The 17,192-nt window shown below is 48.9% G+C and overlaps 1 protein-coding gene and 1 long non-coding RNA gene across 24 annotated transcripts in view; one reads left to right on the plus strand and one right to left on the minus strand.

Moving 5' to 3' along the window:
* Positions 1 to 1,040: 1,040 nt before the first annotated feature.
* On the minus strand, positions 1,041 to 3,812 carry LOC132540919 (uncharacterized). Its single transcript, XR_009552106.1, has 3 exons — positions 3,606 to 3,812; positions 1,366 to 1,413; positions 1,041 to 1,278 (listed from the first exon to the last, which is right to left on the minus strand). It is a non-coding gene; the product is annotated as an uncharacterized LOC132540919 (long non-coding RNA).
* Positions 2,749 to 17,192, plus strand: part of DNM1 (dynamin 1) — a 74,936-nt gene continuing 60,492 nt past the window's right edge. For 12 of the 23 annotated variants that reach the window (XR_009552105.1, XR_009552100.1, XR_009552102.1 and 9 more), the window contains exon 1: positions 2,750 to 3,069. Coding sequence is in view for 16 of the 23 variants with exons in the window: in XM_060200247.1 (XP_060056230.1) it covers positions 2,909 to 3,069 (161 nt within the window). In the remaining 7 variants the exon portion in view is untranslated. Of the gene's footprint in view, positions 3,070 to 17,192 lie in introns of all 23 variants that reach the window. The other 11 variants (XM_060200243.1, XM_060200242.1, XM_060200239.1 and 8 more) reach the window with 2 other exon arrangements.

The following is a 17,192-nucleotide window of genomic DNA, read 5'->3' on the forward strand; positions in this document are numbered from 1 at the left end:
AAGAAGCATTTTGGGGGCTGGGAGGTAGTGCACGGGGTTAAGCACACATGGCAGGAAGCGCAAGAACTGCTGTAAGGGTCCTGGCTCCAGCCTCCAGCTCCCCACCTGCAGATGGGTCGCTTCACAATAGTGAAGCAGGTCTGCAGGTGTCTATCTTTCTCTCTCCCTGTCTTCCCCTCCTCTCTCAATTTTCTCTCTGTCCTATCCAACAACAAAAACAGCTATGACAACAATAACAATAATGACAACAACAAGGGCAACAAAAATTGGAAAAATTGGCCTCCAGGAGCAATATATTCATAGTGCAGGCACTGAGCCCCAGCAATAACCCTGAAGGAAAAAAAAAAAGACACCTCCTTAGGGTCACAGCTTAGCACAGTAAATTGGACTGGAGGAAATACCCAGTGAGTGCTCCTGTTGCTAATTTTCCCAGCATGCTTGGTGACTAAAGCTCTGAGAACTCTAGAGAGAGTTCTCTCTCCCCACGCTCATAAGATCAAAGCCAATTCTCTCTCTTTTTTTTTTATTGGATAGAGACAGAGAGAAATTGAGAGAGAAGGGGGAGATAGAGAAGAAGAGAGACAGAGAGATGCCTGCAGACCTGCTTCACTGCCTGTGAAGTGACTCCCTGGCAGGTGGGGAGCTGGGGCCTTGAATTGGGATCCTAACTGACCCTTGCCCTTTGCACCACGTGCACTTAACCCGCTGAGATACCACCTGACTCCCAGATCAAAGTCAACTCATTAAGTTAATGGGCCCTTCGCGCCCCCCAGCTCCTAGGTGTCTGGGGCGACCCATCTGCCATAGAGCTCCTCTGTTGGTGCCAATAAATCCTCTGGGAGACTGAGACCAGGGTGGATTGCAGGTCTGTTTCCTTTCAGATTCCACATTCTGACGTGCAGATTCTTCTGCCCAGACACAAGGCCTTCTCTACAGCCCCCGCCCCCATTATTGCCTTCATTCATGCCTCACACAGCGCAGCTGTTTTGAGAACAGAGCCAAAAACAGGCACCACCAAACAATGGACAACCACACAGGTGTGAACAAGAAACATAACCACTCCATGTTGACACTGCTATTACTACAAGAGCAAGTTGCATAGCACAATTTCTCTCAGAGCTTCTTCACCTTTGATGTGCATAGGAATCTTCTGGGGGCTGGGGGCTGTGTGGTCCTCCTTAGATTCAGGCTGTAATCTAGCAGGTAATTAGTGGGACCTGGGAATCTGCATTTCTGACTTGCTTCAGTTAATGTTGGTCTGCTTGGATGGCATCAGAGCTACAGAAGGATAAGATATGCAGTGTGAGTTTTGCACATATATGAATATTCTGTAAAAAACAAAAATGGAGTAAAACTCATACATACCATGAAAAGAAAGACCTCTAAGGTCTCTGGTGTGAGGGTGACCCAAAGCTGTATAGAGCCAGAGAGATAGCACAATAGTTAAGCAAAAAGACTTTCTTTTTTAAATTTTTTTATTTTTTGCAAAAAGACTTTAATGTCTGAGGCTCTGAGATCCTAAGTTTAATTCCACCATAAACCAAAGATGAATAGTGCACTGTTTTGTTTTGTTTTTTAAAGTATGCATTAAATGGGTGAATAACTGAATGGCCTCCTGGCAGTATCCCCCACCCTGTTACATACATGGAATTGACCCACTGACTCTTGACAACATAGGGTCAGCTGGCCTCCTTTTCTGTCCTTGTGCAAAGCAGGCATCTGCTTCTGTGTCCATTGCAACCCGGAATGCAATAAAAATCGTTTCTGGGAGTCTGGTGGTAGTAGCACAGTGGGTTAAGCGCAGGTGGTGCAAAGCACAAGGACTGGCTTAAAAATCCCGGTTCCAGCCCCCAGCTCCTCACCTGCGAGGAAGTCGCTTCACAAGCGGTGAAACAAGTCTCTCTCTCCCCCTCTGTCTTCTTCTCTCCATTTCTCTCTGTCCTATCCAACAACAATGATATCAATAACAACAATAATAACCACAACAATAAAACAAGGGCAACAAAAGGGAATAAATAAATATTAAAATATTTAAAAATTATTTATTTACTTAAAATAGAGCACTGCTCAACTTTGGCTTATGGTGGTGGCAGGGACTGAATTCATTTCAGGACATTGGAGCCACAGGCATTAAAGTTTTTTGCATAGTCCCCATGCTATCTTTTTGGCTGTAAATGTTTCTCTTTCACCCTTAAGTCTTTCTCTTCTTGCAAAAACTGTTCAATATTTTACTTTGTTAGCACTGAACAGTGGGCCCACATTCATTTTCAGTGTATTAATGATGAAAGCCATGGTCCTTCCATGTGCAAGACATAAACTGAGTAGGGTTTTAGGATCTTGGACTTGAATACATATATACGTACATATATATGGAGACAGAAGTTGAGAGGGCAGGGAAAGATAAATATAATAAAAAATAAAAAAATAAAAAGAAGGGAGTGACGTCTCAAGTGGAAGTCCGGATCAGGAGACTGTGACCTAGGAGGCCCATCTGCGCAACCCAACCTGTAAGGTGCAGTGAGATGGCCAGGGCCACTGTCCACAAGGCCAGGTACAGATGGGTGAGATTTCAACCCCTTCTCAGGAACAAGACTTCGGTGCAGCCTGAGCCGCCGCCCGCAGACGTGGCTCAGGGTCCCCAAAAGCCGCAGAGGGAGCAAACTACAAGCCCCGTGGTGCTGCGGCGGCGCCTGCGCACGGCTCTCCCGCAGCGCGGCGCGGCTCGCGCCCCCTGGCGGCGGCGGGGCGCAGGGCGGGCTCGGTCCCTGAGGTGCGGGAGGTTGCCGGCGCAAGCAGTCGGAGCGCGCGGCTGCAGCGGCGGAGCCCGAACAGGAGCAAGAGCCCGAGCCCGAGCCCGAGCCCGAGCAGGAGCGGCGGCGGATCGCAGCCCGGGGGGCCCGCCGCAGCCATGGGCAACCGCGGCATGGAGGACCTGATCCCGCTGGTCAACCGGTTGCAGGACGCCTTCTCTGCCATCGGCCAGAACGCCGACCTCGACCTGCCGCAGATCGCCGTGGTGGGCGGCCAGAGCGCGGGCAAGAGCTCGGTGCTGGAGAATTTCGTGGGCAGGTAGGAGCGGCGCCCCGGGGCCCAGACTCCTCCCGCCCAGGGCCCTGGGGCCTCCAACCCCGACCTCGACCCCGACGGCGCTGCCACTAGCCGCCCTGGGGCTGCACCCGCGGGCGGGCGGCGCGCCCCCTCCTCCAGCCAGACCCGGGTGGTGGTTTCCTTTCCCCGACAGCCCCAGGGGTGGCAGCGCCCCGGCCTGTCCGCAGGCGTCGTCATGCCGCGGGGCTCCGCACCGCGCCCCCTCCCTCTCCCCATCCTTGGGGAGCGGCGCTGTTCCTAGAGACCCTGACTGGGGGTAGGCTGACCCCCTCCCCCATGTGGGCACAGAGAAGCCCTGCAAACCCCCGCCCCCACCCCCAAGAGCTGGCAGCACCGGAGGGCAGTGCCCCCACCCCTAAACTGTGGGAGGACAGCCCTCCCCCCATAGGGGGATTACAGGAGCGTGGCAGGAGCTCCCCCTCCGAGCTCCTGGGAGAGGACCTGGCCTGGTGGGCAGCGAGGAGCAGGCGCAGACCCCCCCCCCCACACACACACACCTCTGCGGCTCTGCCATCCGTGCGCGGCGCGGCCGAGAGGGGGGAGGCGCGGGCAGCGAGCGCAGCGACGGAGGGGGAGGGAGTCCATTCTGATCCTTTTCTGAGCAGCCTGCCCCTTATTTCACCGCCACCCCACGGTGCGGGGCGCCTGTCAGTGTCCTTCTCCCCTGGCCTGGCAGAGGGTCGGTGATGGAGGGAGAAGGGGACGGAGGCGGCGGAGGGCAGAGATGACTAAGACTAGGAGGGGGAGTGGCGGGGAGGGGGGAGCCATTTGCAGAACCTAATCCCCCTCCTGTCTCTGATCCCACAAGGCTGGGTGAAGGCCAGGTGGCGGAGTGTGGGGACAAGCGCAGGCACAAAGGGGCCAGCGTTTACTTAAGAGGACAGGTAGGGTTGTGAGCCCCCCTTCCTTCAAGTAGGAGGAGGCAGAGATGACATTTGGGGTGCCAAGGAAAGAGAGAGAATGGTGCTCTCAGAGTGCTAGAGGTGGAGGAAGACTGGGTACATTGAGGGAGGAGGCAGGAAAATTGACACTATTCCCGTCAATCTCCCACCCCACCTGGCTTTCCTCCAATGACCTTCATGGCTAAGGAAGTACTGGATGTATGGGGGGTGGAGTGAGAGAGAAAAACAAGGTCCCCTCCTAACCTAGGGACAGCAATTCTTAGAGGGGGAGACATCTTGGGAGTAAGCCAGGTTCTGCTGTGAAGTCTCAGGCAGGTCACTTGCCCTCTCTGAGCCTCCTCATGCCTCCTGTAGACAGTTGGACTGGATGGCTGGTGTCCTTCCCCTAGAATAACCTGGGGTGGGGGTGGGGGTGGGGGAAGCAGGGCCAACTCTAGGGGTGGCAGGGAGGGGTCCTGGTGGAAGCACTGGAGCTGTGGAATGGGGGCGGTCGGGCCCATCTGGTCAGCAGAGAGGGATGACGGCTGCCTCTTGAGGACCGACTCCCACAAAGCACCCCCTCTCCTGCTCACATGACCTGTTAACTAGACGCACACAGATGGGCCCCTTCTCGTGGCCCAGCAGTCAAGGGTGGGGGACCCTGGAGATGACAGATCCCAGTGTATGAGATCAGACACTCAGGGTCTTGGGCACTTTATGTGGTGCTGACCTGCCCCTTGACCTTTTGCTGGAGACCCGCCCTGTGCCAGGCTGAGTGCACTGGGCAGGGGCTGCAGAGGGGAGGTCCACATGCCCCACACCAGGCCTCACAGGTTCCCTTTGAGGCAGGTTCCAGGCTGCCCATCCTGCAGATGAGGACACTGAAACCCTAGTGTGAGACACCCTGCCCAAGGTCACCCAGCCAAGCAGGACAGCAGCCATTAGACTGCAGAGCCAGGTCCCTCACCTTCACCCCGTATGGCTCTGAAGGCTAAGCTCTGTGCTGAATGCAGGGACCTGCAGGTGTGTGGGGGGGCTCAATTGCCCCACTTTTGCGGTGGGGACCCACTAGCTGTTGCTCTAACTTCTGGGAAACACTGGGGGGCTCTTGTGGGTTGCTGGATTTAAGAGCCCTGTTGGAAACACATGGGAGGGAGGCATTGGTAGCCAGGTAGACTTGGGGGCATTGGTGGTCTGTGAGGTCCTGGGGCCAGAGCAAGGAAGCAGATTAGCAGGCAGATCGACCCACGGTGGTTTCAGCATCTGTCTGTGTGCTGTGAGACGTGGGCCCTCTGGCTGCCCTTCCACACTCCAGTGACCTATAACTGTCACCCTGTGGAGACCACACAGGGTGTCCCCTTGCAGGCCTGATCCAAGGTGGAGGCCTGAGCTTCTGTCTCAGGGGCCAAGGATCAGGACCCCCAGACATCCTTGCCTGCTCCTTTTTGGGCTCACAGCGTCTTCACTGAGGGCTGGGTCCCCAGATCTGTGAGCATGGTAACAGCTTCTGCCCCATGGGTCATCCCAGCAACCAGCCCCCCCCACCCCCCAGGGAGAGGAAGTGGAAAATACACCAGAGGAAGTGGAGGCTACCCTATGCCAACCTGGGCTCCCGGGCTCCTGGGCACCCAGAGGGACCCTGTTGTCAGCTCTGTAATGGTTGTGGCCCTGTCACTGCCCAGTGCACTGCTAGGACTTGTCTGGGTTTTGCACTATTTCATCACCTACTTGTACTGAAGGGAAAACAAGATGGATTCATTTAGTCATTCAATAGACACTCAGAACATCTACAATGTCTCAGCACTGGGGAACTGAAGGCAGAAAAAATGAAAGACTTCCCATTCTGCAGGGATGGGGGGGGGGATGTTAATTAGGAAGCTAGGGGGCATGTTTGACCATTGGAGAATGTACTCAATGCTGGGGCTAGGACTGGGGAGTCTTTCCACATGGAGGTAAGAGAAGGGCCCCAGATGTGGGGTTATCATCTGAGATGAGCGCTGAGGAGCAAGAAACCACCTAACTGGGGAAAAACACACTAGGTCAAGGAAATAGCAAGTATAAAGGTCCTGGGGCAGTAAAGAATGTGGCCTCTGTGAAGAATGGAGAGGGGCTGGCTGGTATTGGTGAGGGAAGGGGACATGACATCAGAAAGGTATATGGTTTATAAATTAAATATATATATATATATATATTGCTAAGAAAGAAAGAAAGAGAGAGAGAGAGAGAAAGAAAGATGGGAAAATGCAGGTCAGGCCTAGACACCCTTGAACCAGGGAAAAGAGTTTGTATATATTTTCATTACTGTCCAGCGCTTTTAAGTAGTGAAGTGACTTGATCTGATTCCAACAAACAACCAACTTTAAAGAACGGGACAAGAGGGAATCGGGCAGTAGCGCAGCAGGTTAAGCACGTGGCGCAAAGTGCAAGGACCGGCATAAGGATCCCGGTTCGAGCCCCTGGCTCCCCACCTGCAGGGGAGTCGCTTCACAGGCGGTGAAGCGGGTCTGCAGGTGTCTATCTTTCTCTCCCCCTCTCTGTCTTCCCCTCCTCTCTCCATTTCTCTCTGTCCTATCCAACAATGACAACATCAACAATAACAATTACAATAACAATAAAACAACAAGGGCAACAAAAGGGAAAATAAATAAATATTTTTTAAAAATTTAAAAAGAAGGGGACAAGAGCTGTAGCAGGAGACAGGAGCAGAGGCTGTTATGGGTAGGAGGTGGCTGGGCTCCGGACCAGGGCTTCATCAGTGGAGAGAAGGAGAATGCGGACATCAGGAAGGATGTATCATTGTTGTTGTTGTTGTTGTTGGGGAATGAACCTGGAACTATCAAGCCTCAGGCATGGGAGTCTCTTTGCATAACCATTGTGCTGTCTACCCCCTTGTTGATTTTTTAAAATTTATTTTCCTTCTTGTTGCCCTTGTTTTTTTATTGTTGTTGTAATTATTATTGTTGTTACTGATGTCATTGTTGCTAGATAGGACAGAGAGAAATGGAGAGAGGAGGGGAAGACAGAGAGGGGGAGAGAAAGACAGACACCTGCAGACTGGCTTCACCGCCTGTGAAGCGACTCCCCTGCAGGTGGGGAGCCAGGGGCTCGAACCGGGATCCTTATGCCGGTCCTTGTACTTGTGCCACATACGCTTAACCCGCTGCACTACCACTTGATTCCCAAAATAAATCTTTTTTTAAAAAATTACATATCCTGGGAGTCGGGAGGAAGTGCAGTGGGTTAAGCATATGTGGCGCAAGTGCAAGGACCGGAGTAAGGATCCCAGTTCGAGCCCCGGCTCCCCACCTGCAGGGGAGTCGCTTCACAAGCGGTGAAGCAGGTCTGCAGGTTTCTATCTTTCTCTCCCCCTGTCTGTCTTCCCCTCCTCTCTCCATTTCTCTCTGTCCTTTCCAACAACGATGACATCATCAACAACAACAATAATAACTACAACAATAAAACAAGGGCAACAAAAGGGAATAAATAAATAAATATTTAAAAATATTTTTTAAAAATTTTATTTTATTTATTTAAGAGAGAGAGACAGAGAAAGACAGAGACCAGAGCATCACTCTGGGGACGGGTAGATAGAAAAATGGTTATGCAGAGAGACTCATAGCTGACGCTTCAAAGTCTCAGGTTCAATACCCTAAACCACTATAAGCCAGAGCTGAGCAGTGCTCTGGTTAAGAAAAATAAAGAAAGAAGAAAGAAAGAAAGATAGAAAGAAAGAAAGAAAGAAAGAAGGAAAAAGAAAGAAGATAGAAAGGAAGAAAGAACAGCAGAGCATCATTCTGGCATATATAGTGTTGGAGATTGAACTCAGGGTGTCTTGCTTGCAAGTCCATGATCTGTCTCCTAGACCACAGAAAGGCTATGCTAAAAAAAAAATAAAATTAAAAAAAAAAAAAAAAGAAAGGCTATGCTTTGGAGGGAAGCCCCTCTAAAAGACTCGCTCATAGATGGGGCGTGGTGAGTAAAGAAGGAAGTATTGAGATTACGCCAACCCCGTTGCCTCTGAGAGGGGGATATTGGGACCATTTCCAGAATAGGTGGGGAGCAGTTGTGGGGCGCCAGGGTATGAAGCTGAGCTGTCACATGAGCTCAAGGGGAAGCAGGTTGGAAACAGACACATGGAAGCCCCCTGTGTAGAGGTGGGATCTATTACCAAGGTGAGTGAGTGGCAGAATCTTGGAGCAGTGTGTGGGGGCCATAGGGCAGATGCCTTGTGATTGGATCTTGTTTGCACCACCTCCCAGACTTGCAGAGTGAGGCTGGAGGGCATGAGGGCACAATGGTAGTGCAACGACTTGCATGTGAAAGGCCCCAGGGTTAATCCCCAGCACTATCAGATGCCAGAGCTGAGAATTACTTGGGACCCTCTCCCTGGCCCGACTCCTTTTTTCAAAAACATACTAAAAATAAACTGTTTTTTTAAAAGAGGATCAGGGGACCAACTGCTGAGACATCCTGAATAGAAAATCATTGGCCCAGTGAGGGCAGAGGGGATGGGGAATTCTTGGCACTGGCTGCGTGGCCAGCCCCAGGACACCACTGTTAGCAGGCTGGACCCAAGGCTGCTGGGGTGGCGGAAGAGGGCAGCTTACAACTGGGTGGGACAGATAGACAAATGCTAAGTCACACAAAAGCTCACTTGTGTGTTCAGAGGATACAAATATTGAAGGGAGGGGAGTCATCAAGACTCCTGAAGAGGTGGCATTTAAGGCTGGACCTGAGTGAGAATAGTACTAAGCCTGGCAAAGGCCTGGGTCCACCCCCCTCCCCCACTCCCATACCACCCCAGCAATGACTCCAGGCAGGAGTGAGAACCCAAATGCAAGACAGACTGGGTGAGGGAAGAGCAGAAGCAACAGAGAAATTGGGGAGTTCAGGGAGCTGCCATGGGCCCAGAGAGCCCAGGTAAATGGGGCAGCCACTCTCTGCTCAGAGCACACACCTGCCATGGGTGCAATGACCCCCCCCCTCCAGGGGACCTCTCCCTCAGTCCCCACCCCACCTGGTGACCCAAAGGAACTGGGAATGAAAGTTGACCCTGGCTGATGGCATCTGATCCTGGCGCCTGGAGAACTGAGTTTCCCAAGCTTGTCTGGGGTCAGAGGACCAAAACCTAGTGTGTGTGTGTGGGGGGGGGGGGGCAGATGCTGAGATGTCATCCTAGGCACAAAGTCACCAGGTACAGAGTAAGAGCAGACGGAAGGCCGAGTGCCCATGTCAAAGTTTTCCTGTTAGAAATCTGCCGGGATAGCCTGAGGGTACTTCTTCCCGAGCCGGTGCTCTCTGGGTTGGAGAGAACTCAACTGGAGCTGATCTAGGCTGCTGTGTGGGAGAGGGATCAGGAACGCGTGCTGCACCAACTTCCGCAGGAGATACACTCTGGAACTCTCGGAGCCGGAAAGCAATTTCCAAGTGTCTTTAATCAGAAGAGCAGCTGTTTTTATACTCTCCAAGTAGGGTGGAAACAGGATGTGATATAGAGAGGGTGGAGAGAAAAGTGACTGGTGAAAATCAGAGTGTGACAAGGAGGGGGCGGAACAGGCGAGAATCCTATGACTGAACCACCAATGCCCTGGAGTGCTTTATGTAAAAGTGATTTATGTAAATAGACCAAACCTTTGGATCAGTAAATCCCTATATAGGCATATGGATAAGAAGAAGCCAGGGGGAGATGGCAACTACCCAACATCTCCCCCTTTCTTTTTAACTTTTTGCCATAGTATCAGGAGTGTGGGGCACTTTGTGAGGCAGGGAGACTGATAAGAGGCACACCTTTTTTTTTTTGGGGGTTCTACTGTCCCTCCTTGCTCAACCTCTCCGTGGAGAGAGAGACTAACAGGATTGACACACCCCTCAGGCTCAAGCCCTTCCAAGCTCAACCATATCCTCACAATTCCCCAACATCTTCCTCTTACTTAATGGCCATATATAACTGGGTCAGTGTCTGTAAAAGGCTTCATCTCTGTCAGGGGAATAGCAGTGTAGGGGTGAACGGAAACCTGTTGGGAAGAAAGCAGAATGATAGTGTGTAAGTGTCTTTAAAAAGAACTAGCACAAGACGGAGGGATAAGTAAGAGTAGCAAGAGACAGAGTGAGCCTGATGGGTGGAGGAGTGGGGGCCTGATAAGCCGAGGGGCTAGAGGGGTGATCTGGCATTGCAAAATCCCGAGTCAGCCTGCTACAGTCATTCTTCAAGAAGTCCAGGAGTATAAAAGGAGTGTCTAGCAAGTTCTATAGAAGCATCAGTCCAATGTCAACAGCCAGGAAATAAATGCCACACGTCTATCTTGATGGAGGAGGACGGCCACCGGAACTTTTCTTCTCTGTAGAGAGTGACCTGGAACCGCCAAAACATGATGGGCGAAACAGAAGCAGGAAGAGCAGACACCGATGGTTGAGAGAAAGGCAGTAGGAAAGTCTTGTCCTTCGGAGTCTGTGAATCAGGTTCTCCAGATCGTGTCAGGTCACATCATGGGTTTCTGGGGATGGCTGTAATTGTGGGTGATGTCAGAGGTCAGGGGTCCAAGATGGATTTCTGGGGATTCTATATGAGCAGATGCTTCTTTATGCGAAGGCTTGTCATAGCTGTAGTCAATTACTTATGAAAAAACTTTGTAACAAATTAGAAGTTTACTACAATTGATAACTCAATGATTATAACTGGTTTAGGTATCTTTATAATTTTGTGTAAAGGTCATCTTACGTGACCTCATGTAGCAGTCTTTATATAGCAAAGTTTTCATACCGAGTTTAAGTTACATATATTGATTCTTGACTATTTTTACATTGGGTTTTTAAGCAAACTCAGGTTACTAGAGTTAACACATTTTAGTGACATTTTTTTTTTTTTGGTACATTTACAATATCAGATTGATGCCAAATTTGTTGTGGATTAATTTCCACAAGATAGCTTACAGGACATTTTTGGGGGCCCTCCAAAAATGTCCTGTATAGAGAATCTGTATTTTAACTTAGGAGATGAAGAATTGTCACATTGAATATTTAGAGTTTTACCTTAAACAGTTACTTAAATGAATTGATTTTACCTCTTCTCGTAAAAATGTAACTTCGAAGTTACAATTTAACTGTTAAGTTAATGTTTACCAAACTTGAAACACGCATATTAAACATATAGTTTATAACACACAGGAGGAGAAAAACTTGTAAATAAGATATATCATTTCAAATGTGAATTTAGAACTACTGTCATAGTTGAACCATCTTTACTCACACAGTTTAAGACTAAACATTTCATATTGGTATCAAGACTTAAAAAAGAAATCAAAAGGGGGAATGAATAATTTATGGACTGTTTCTGGACGTCTCCAGAAACCATGGCTGCGTCCAGCCGTTTGATATAAAGTCAGTTAACTTTCAGAGTACTCTGAGCACAATGGGTCATACAAAAATTTTGGTCACTCAACTCACTCAATTTTTTTTTTTTTTTTCACTCACTCACTCACAAAACACAACTGGCCAGTCATAGCATAAGACATTCATTCGGGGGGGGGGGGGAGAGTTCTGTGAATCAGATTTTTTTTTTTTTTTTGATTCTGCCATGCTGTATTATGGATCCTGGGGTGCATCCTGTAGCCAGTCCTCTTGCAGCCAGTCTTCTTGCAGTGTTTCTTGTTCTTCAGGGATATCAGCACCATCATGTGGGTATTGCCGGACATGGCGGGCAGGAACCCAAACAGGCTTGGAGTAATTTTGTGGAAAAATACATGCGAAACCCCTCCCCATAGTCAACAGGGGGTCAGGTCCTTTCCAAATTTTATCAAGTGGGTCTTTCCATTTGACTTTAATAGCTGGGAGGGTGGGTGGTGTTTGCCAATGAAGAATTATAGGAGGTTGGTCGGAGTTTTTGTAAATATTAAAGAGATTTAATGTAGTTAAGGCTTTTGCCAGCTGGATATTAGGGGGGTACATTTCCCCTTTTTCTTTATTTAATTGAGCCTTAAGAGTTTGATGGGCCCTCTCAACAATGCCTTGTCCCTGTGGATTATACGGAATGTCTGTAGTATGAGTAATGTTCCAGAGGGAACAAAAATCTTTAAATTGTTTGCTGGTAAAAGCAGGTCCATTATCCGTTTTAAGTTGAAGAGGTAAGCCCATTACAGCAAAACAGGAGAGCATATGGCTTATAAGCTTTTTTGAGTTTTCTCCAGTCTGAGCTGTAGCCCACATAAACTTAGAGAAGGTATCAATTGAGACGAACACATATTTTTGTTTGCCAAAGTTAGGTATGTGGGTAACATCAATTTGCCAAAGAGCGTTGGCTTTTAAACCTCGAGGATTAACCCCTAGAGTCTGAATAGCAGGTGTTTTGATTAGACCTGCACAGGAGGAACATGTAGCAAGAATACGTTTTAACTGTGGCAGAGGAATATCAGGAAATCGAGCTCGAAGACCTTTAAGATTAACATGGGTTAGGGAATGAAAGTCAGCAGGATTAGAGACAGAGGCTAGGAGAATTCCTGTGGAGGCAAGGCGGTCAGCTGCAGCATTCCCTTCGGACAGGGGACCAGGAAGAGGGCTGTGGGAACGTAGGTGCTGAACATACAGTGGATGGGTTCGAGAACAGAGCATAGAGGCAATTTGAATTAAAAGAGGAGAAAGTGGGTTGTCATCAATTCTTACATAAGATCGAGCAAGCCATGGAAGTAAGTTAACAGTATACACACTGTCAGAAAAAAGGTTGAAGGATTCTGGTACAGCTTTTAATGCAAGGAAAACAGCATAAAGTTCTTTGTACTGAGGGGAATTATCAGGAAGTTCAGTAAAGAGAGGTTTGGGGTATTGCTGGTCTGGATAATATATAAGGGCAGCAGCTCCCTTTTTTCCACCATCAGTGAACACTGTAGGAGCAGAGGGGATGGGATCTCGAGAGAAAAGTTTAGGTACTAGTAGAGGCAACAGAGGTAAAGAAGCTATCAAATTATTAGAGGGAAAATGATTATCTAATTGTCCTGGAAAACCCATTAAACTTATGGCAAAACGAGAATGGTGGCGTATGAGCCATTCTGTGTCAGTGAGAGAAAAGGGAAGAATGATTGAATCTGGTTCCCTTCCTAAGACCTGAACCGATCTGTTTCTTCCTTGGCGAACCATAAATGCTAAGGCATCAATCTCGGTAAGGAGTCTTGGAGCTCCGCCTACTGGCGTATGAAGCCATTCGAGAACGCCATGTTTCTGCCACAATGCCCCCACTACCGTGGGGGTGGAGTTAAAGATTAGAAGATTTACTGGAGAGGAGGGGGAGAATCGAACAAGGTGCATGTCCTGGAGAGCCTGGTTAACTTTTTCCAGAGCCAAGGATGCTTCGGGGGTTAACATACGCTTTGAGGAGGGCTGTTTGTTTCCTTTTAACAGATCGAACAGTGGTTGCAGGCAGCTCGTAGGCAGATAAAGATACTGCCTAAGCCAATTCAAATTTCCAAGAAAACTTTGTAAAGAAGCAAGAGTGAGATTAGAAGGAAAAGTAACACAAGGTTTTAAAGGACGAATCTGCGTTAGGGAAATCTCTGAGCCTAAGAAAGATATTGGAGGGATTAGCTGTATCTTCTCAGGAGCTACATTAAGTCCACTTCTCTTTAAGGCAGGGATTAGAAAATCACGTAGGGCGGAGAGATCTGTATCTAATTCTCCCCATATTAACACGTCATCCATATAATGAAAAACCTTAAGGCCCTTATGAATATATGGAAAAAGGGCAGATTTAACAGCCTCTTGACAAATAGTAGGACTATTAGCCATGCCCTGGGGCAGTACCACCCATTCAAATCTATCGGCAGGGCTGGCATTATTAATAGAAGGAACAGAGAAAGCAAAACGTTTACAATCTTGTGGGTGTAAGGGAATAGAGAAAAAACAATCCTGTATATCAATAGCTATGACTGGAATTCCTGTGGGAATTGCGGAAGCAAGAGGCAAACCCCTTTGGGGGGAGCCCCAAACCTGCATGGTTTTATTAACTGCACGAAGATCTTGGAGGAGGCGCCATTTTCCTGAGCGCTTTTTAATTACAAAGACTGGAGTATTCCATGGGCTCCGAGAATGACGAATGTGTCCCAACGATAACTGCTCTTGGACGAGTTTTTTTAAAATTTCTAGCTTCTCCCTAGGCAAAGGCCACTGTTCCACCCAGACAGGCTCATTAGAAAGCCAATCTAAGCGGGGAGTTCTGTTACGAACAGTGGCAGTTAGTATTGGGGGTGCTGGTTGGGTCTAGCAGTCTCACAGGAGTGAGTGTGGTGTCCTGCAGAGGTGTCTGAGGATATCACTACATCTAAAGATTCCAGCAAGTCTCTTCCCAATAAATTGGTGCTTATATCAGCTATTAAAGGCTGAAAGCGTCCGGTAGTCCCTTCTGGATCTTCCCACACAAGGGAATCTCGTGTGCGGAATGCCTGAGTCAATCCTCCAACACCATGTAAGCGTGGTCCTGGGAGGAGTTCCCAACTCTGGGGAACCTCTGCTTGTCTTAATATTGTCTTATCTGCTCCCGTGTCAATCAAACACTTAAAAGGAATATTACCAATCTTTACTGTCATAGTTGGGTGACCCCTTTCTAAAACAGGGGTGGTCCATAAAATCTCAGGCTCTGAATTCGAGCTGTTCTCTTGCTCCAGCCGGTTATTTCTATGCTGGAAGTTCCCACATACCGCGGGTTCCTCCTTCTGCTCACCCTCTGTTATTGTTACTTGGCGTGGTGGGTATAGCGACGGATTGGGTCCCAAGCTGGGCTTCTGTTTGTGGAAGAAGGGCACAGCACCAAGCGGGCGACCTGCTTCCTTCCCTCTTGGGGGCGGGGCTAAGGGAAGCCCCATACCTAGTTTAAATCCCTGTTTACATTTGGCAGAGGCGTGCCGTTCCTATGGAACCTTGACCAACAATCTCTCCTCCAGTGAAATCCTTTCTGGCATCTGGGACAAGGCATTCGTGGTCTCTGATTCCCTGTCTGGATGCGGGGTTGCCCTGATTGGAGGCGGGGTTGCCCTGACTGGAGGTGGGGTCGCCCTGACTGGAGGCGGGGTCGCGGTCTATTTTCTGGACATTGGTTACGCCAATGCCCTTGGCGACCGCACTGAAAGCAAGCTCCTTTTTGCTTATGTAAGGTAGCTGCATAGGCCTGTAACATAGGTCCTTGAAAAGAGCTTGATCTGAGATCCTGTGTAGCTAGAATCCAAGTATCTGGGTGTTCATTTTTAAGAGTGATACAGGCCTGTCGAAAATGCGGAAGCATTCCATCCCAGACTATGGATCGCAGTAGGAGAAAACGAGCGTCAGGATTATAAATCTTCCTTTCCAAACTCGACTGGACCCTGGCAATGAATTTAGCGAGGGATTCATCAGGTTCTTGTTGCAGGGAGAGAATGGGGGCTGAGGCTGCTCCCATGGGTGGTGTTAATCGCTCCCATGCTTTTAATGCACACAGGCGTACTTGATCAAAATACCCCGCTGGAAACTTGGCTTCCGCCTGTTGAATCCCTGTTTCTAATTGGCCTGTTCCAAACAATGCATCAAAATTACCCTCTGGCTGATTTTGAATATTTTTCCGCGATTGTTGTAAACATTCATCGCGAAAGAATGCCTCCCATTGCAGGAAGAGGGGGCCTGGGAGCGTAGCACGAGTCACATCTCTCCAATCTTGAGGGGTATTAAGGTTCTGAAGCAGGCCTTGTAAAATGGACCTGGTCCATGGGGCATGAACACCGTCATCTTTGATAGCCTGGCGTAGTTCCTTCAGGTCTGTGGCGGAATATGGATACCAGGCCTGAGGTTTTTGTCTATTGGGGGCAACATTGACCGGAAATGTGTGGACTTCCTCTGATAAGTGTGTAGCGGTAGGAGGAGTCACTGAAGTGGAAGCTTCTGGACAAGTGGCCGAAGAAGTGGTTTTGGAGGCTACAGGAGAATTCGGACATGTGTCTATCAAAACAGGGTGGGGTGAAGAAGCAGCCGTGGAGGCAGCAGGAGGTTCCGGACACGTTTCTGCCAAAATGGGGGTGGCCGAAGAAGTGGCTGTGGAGTCCAAAGGAGAATTCGGACACGTGTCTGCCAAAATAGGGGCCTCAGGGCAAGATGCCAAAATAGGGGCCTCAGGGCAAGATGCAGAGGAATTAGGGTGGGTCAAGATCACGACAGGCCTTTGCTTCTTCTTGTTTTTAAGGTGCTGGTTAAGTTCTATGATTACTTCCTTTATCTCTTGGACCTCAGCCTCTAGTTTCTTAAGCCTTTTGAGAGGTTGCCCTATATATCCCTTAAAAGCTGCTATGATGATCAACAGGATATAAGGTGAAGCCCCGAGAAAAATGTCCCAGATATATAAAAATTGTATACTGGAAAAAGAATGCAGGATTTGGAAAAGATTTTCCATGGTGGAAAGATCTCCGGAAAACAATAAAAAAGAAAAAAAAATCACAGTGCCTTAACACAATATTGCAGATACCCAAAAGGTGTGTACTTATCTAAGATGTCTTCTTGTAAATCTGCTGCTTACGGGTCCCTGTTCCGGGCGCCAGATGCCGGGATAGCCTGAGGGTACTTCTTCCCGAGCCGGTGCTCTCTGGGTTGGAGAGAACTCAACTGGAGCTGATCTAGGCTGCTGTGTGGGAGAGGGATCAGGAACGCGTGCTGCACCAACTTCCGCAGGAGATACACTCTGGAACTCTCGGAGCCGGAAAGCAATTTCCAAGTGTCTTTAATCAGAAGAGCAGCTGTTTTTATACTCTCCAAGTAGGGTGGAAACAGGATGTGATATAGAGAGGGTGGAGAGAAAAGTGACTGGTGAAAATCAGAGTGTGACAAGGAGGGGGCGGAACAGGCGAGAATCCTATGACTGAACCACCAATGCCCTGGAGTGCTTTATGTAAAAGTGATTTATGTAAATAGACCAAACCTTTGGATCAGTAAATCCCTATATAGGCATATGGATAAGAAGAAGCCAGGGGGAGATGGCAACTACCCAACAGAAATCAAGTGCAGGGGGCCAGGGACATAGCACATGTTTATACAAGACTTTCATGCCTGAACTTCTGAGATCCCAGGTTCAATCCTCAAAACCACCATAAGCCAGACACACACACGTGCGCACACACACGCACACACACGCACACACACACACACACGGAAAAAGGAGGAAAAGGGGGAAAATAAAAGCAAAATATGGAGCTAAGGAATTGTTAA

This window comes from Erinaceus europaeus, chromosome 10, assembly GCF_950295315.1.
Source record: "Erinaceus europaeus chromosome 10, mEriEur2.1, whole genome shotgun sequence".
Lineage (NCBI taxonomy): Eukaryota > Metazoa > Chordata > Mammalia > Eulipotyphla > Erinaceidae > Erinaceus > Erinaceus europaeus.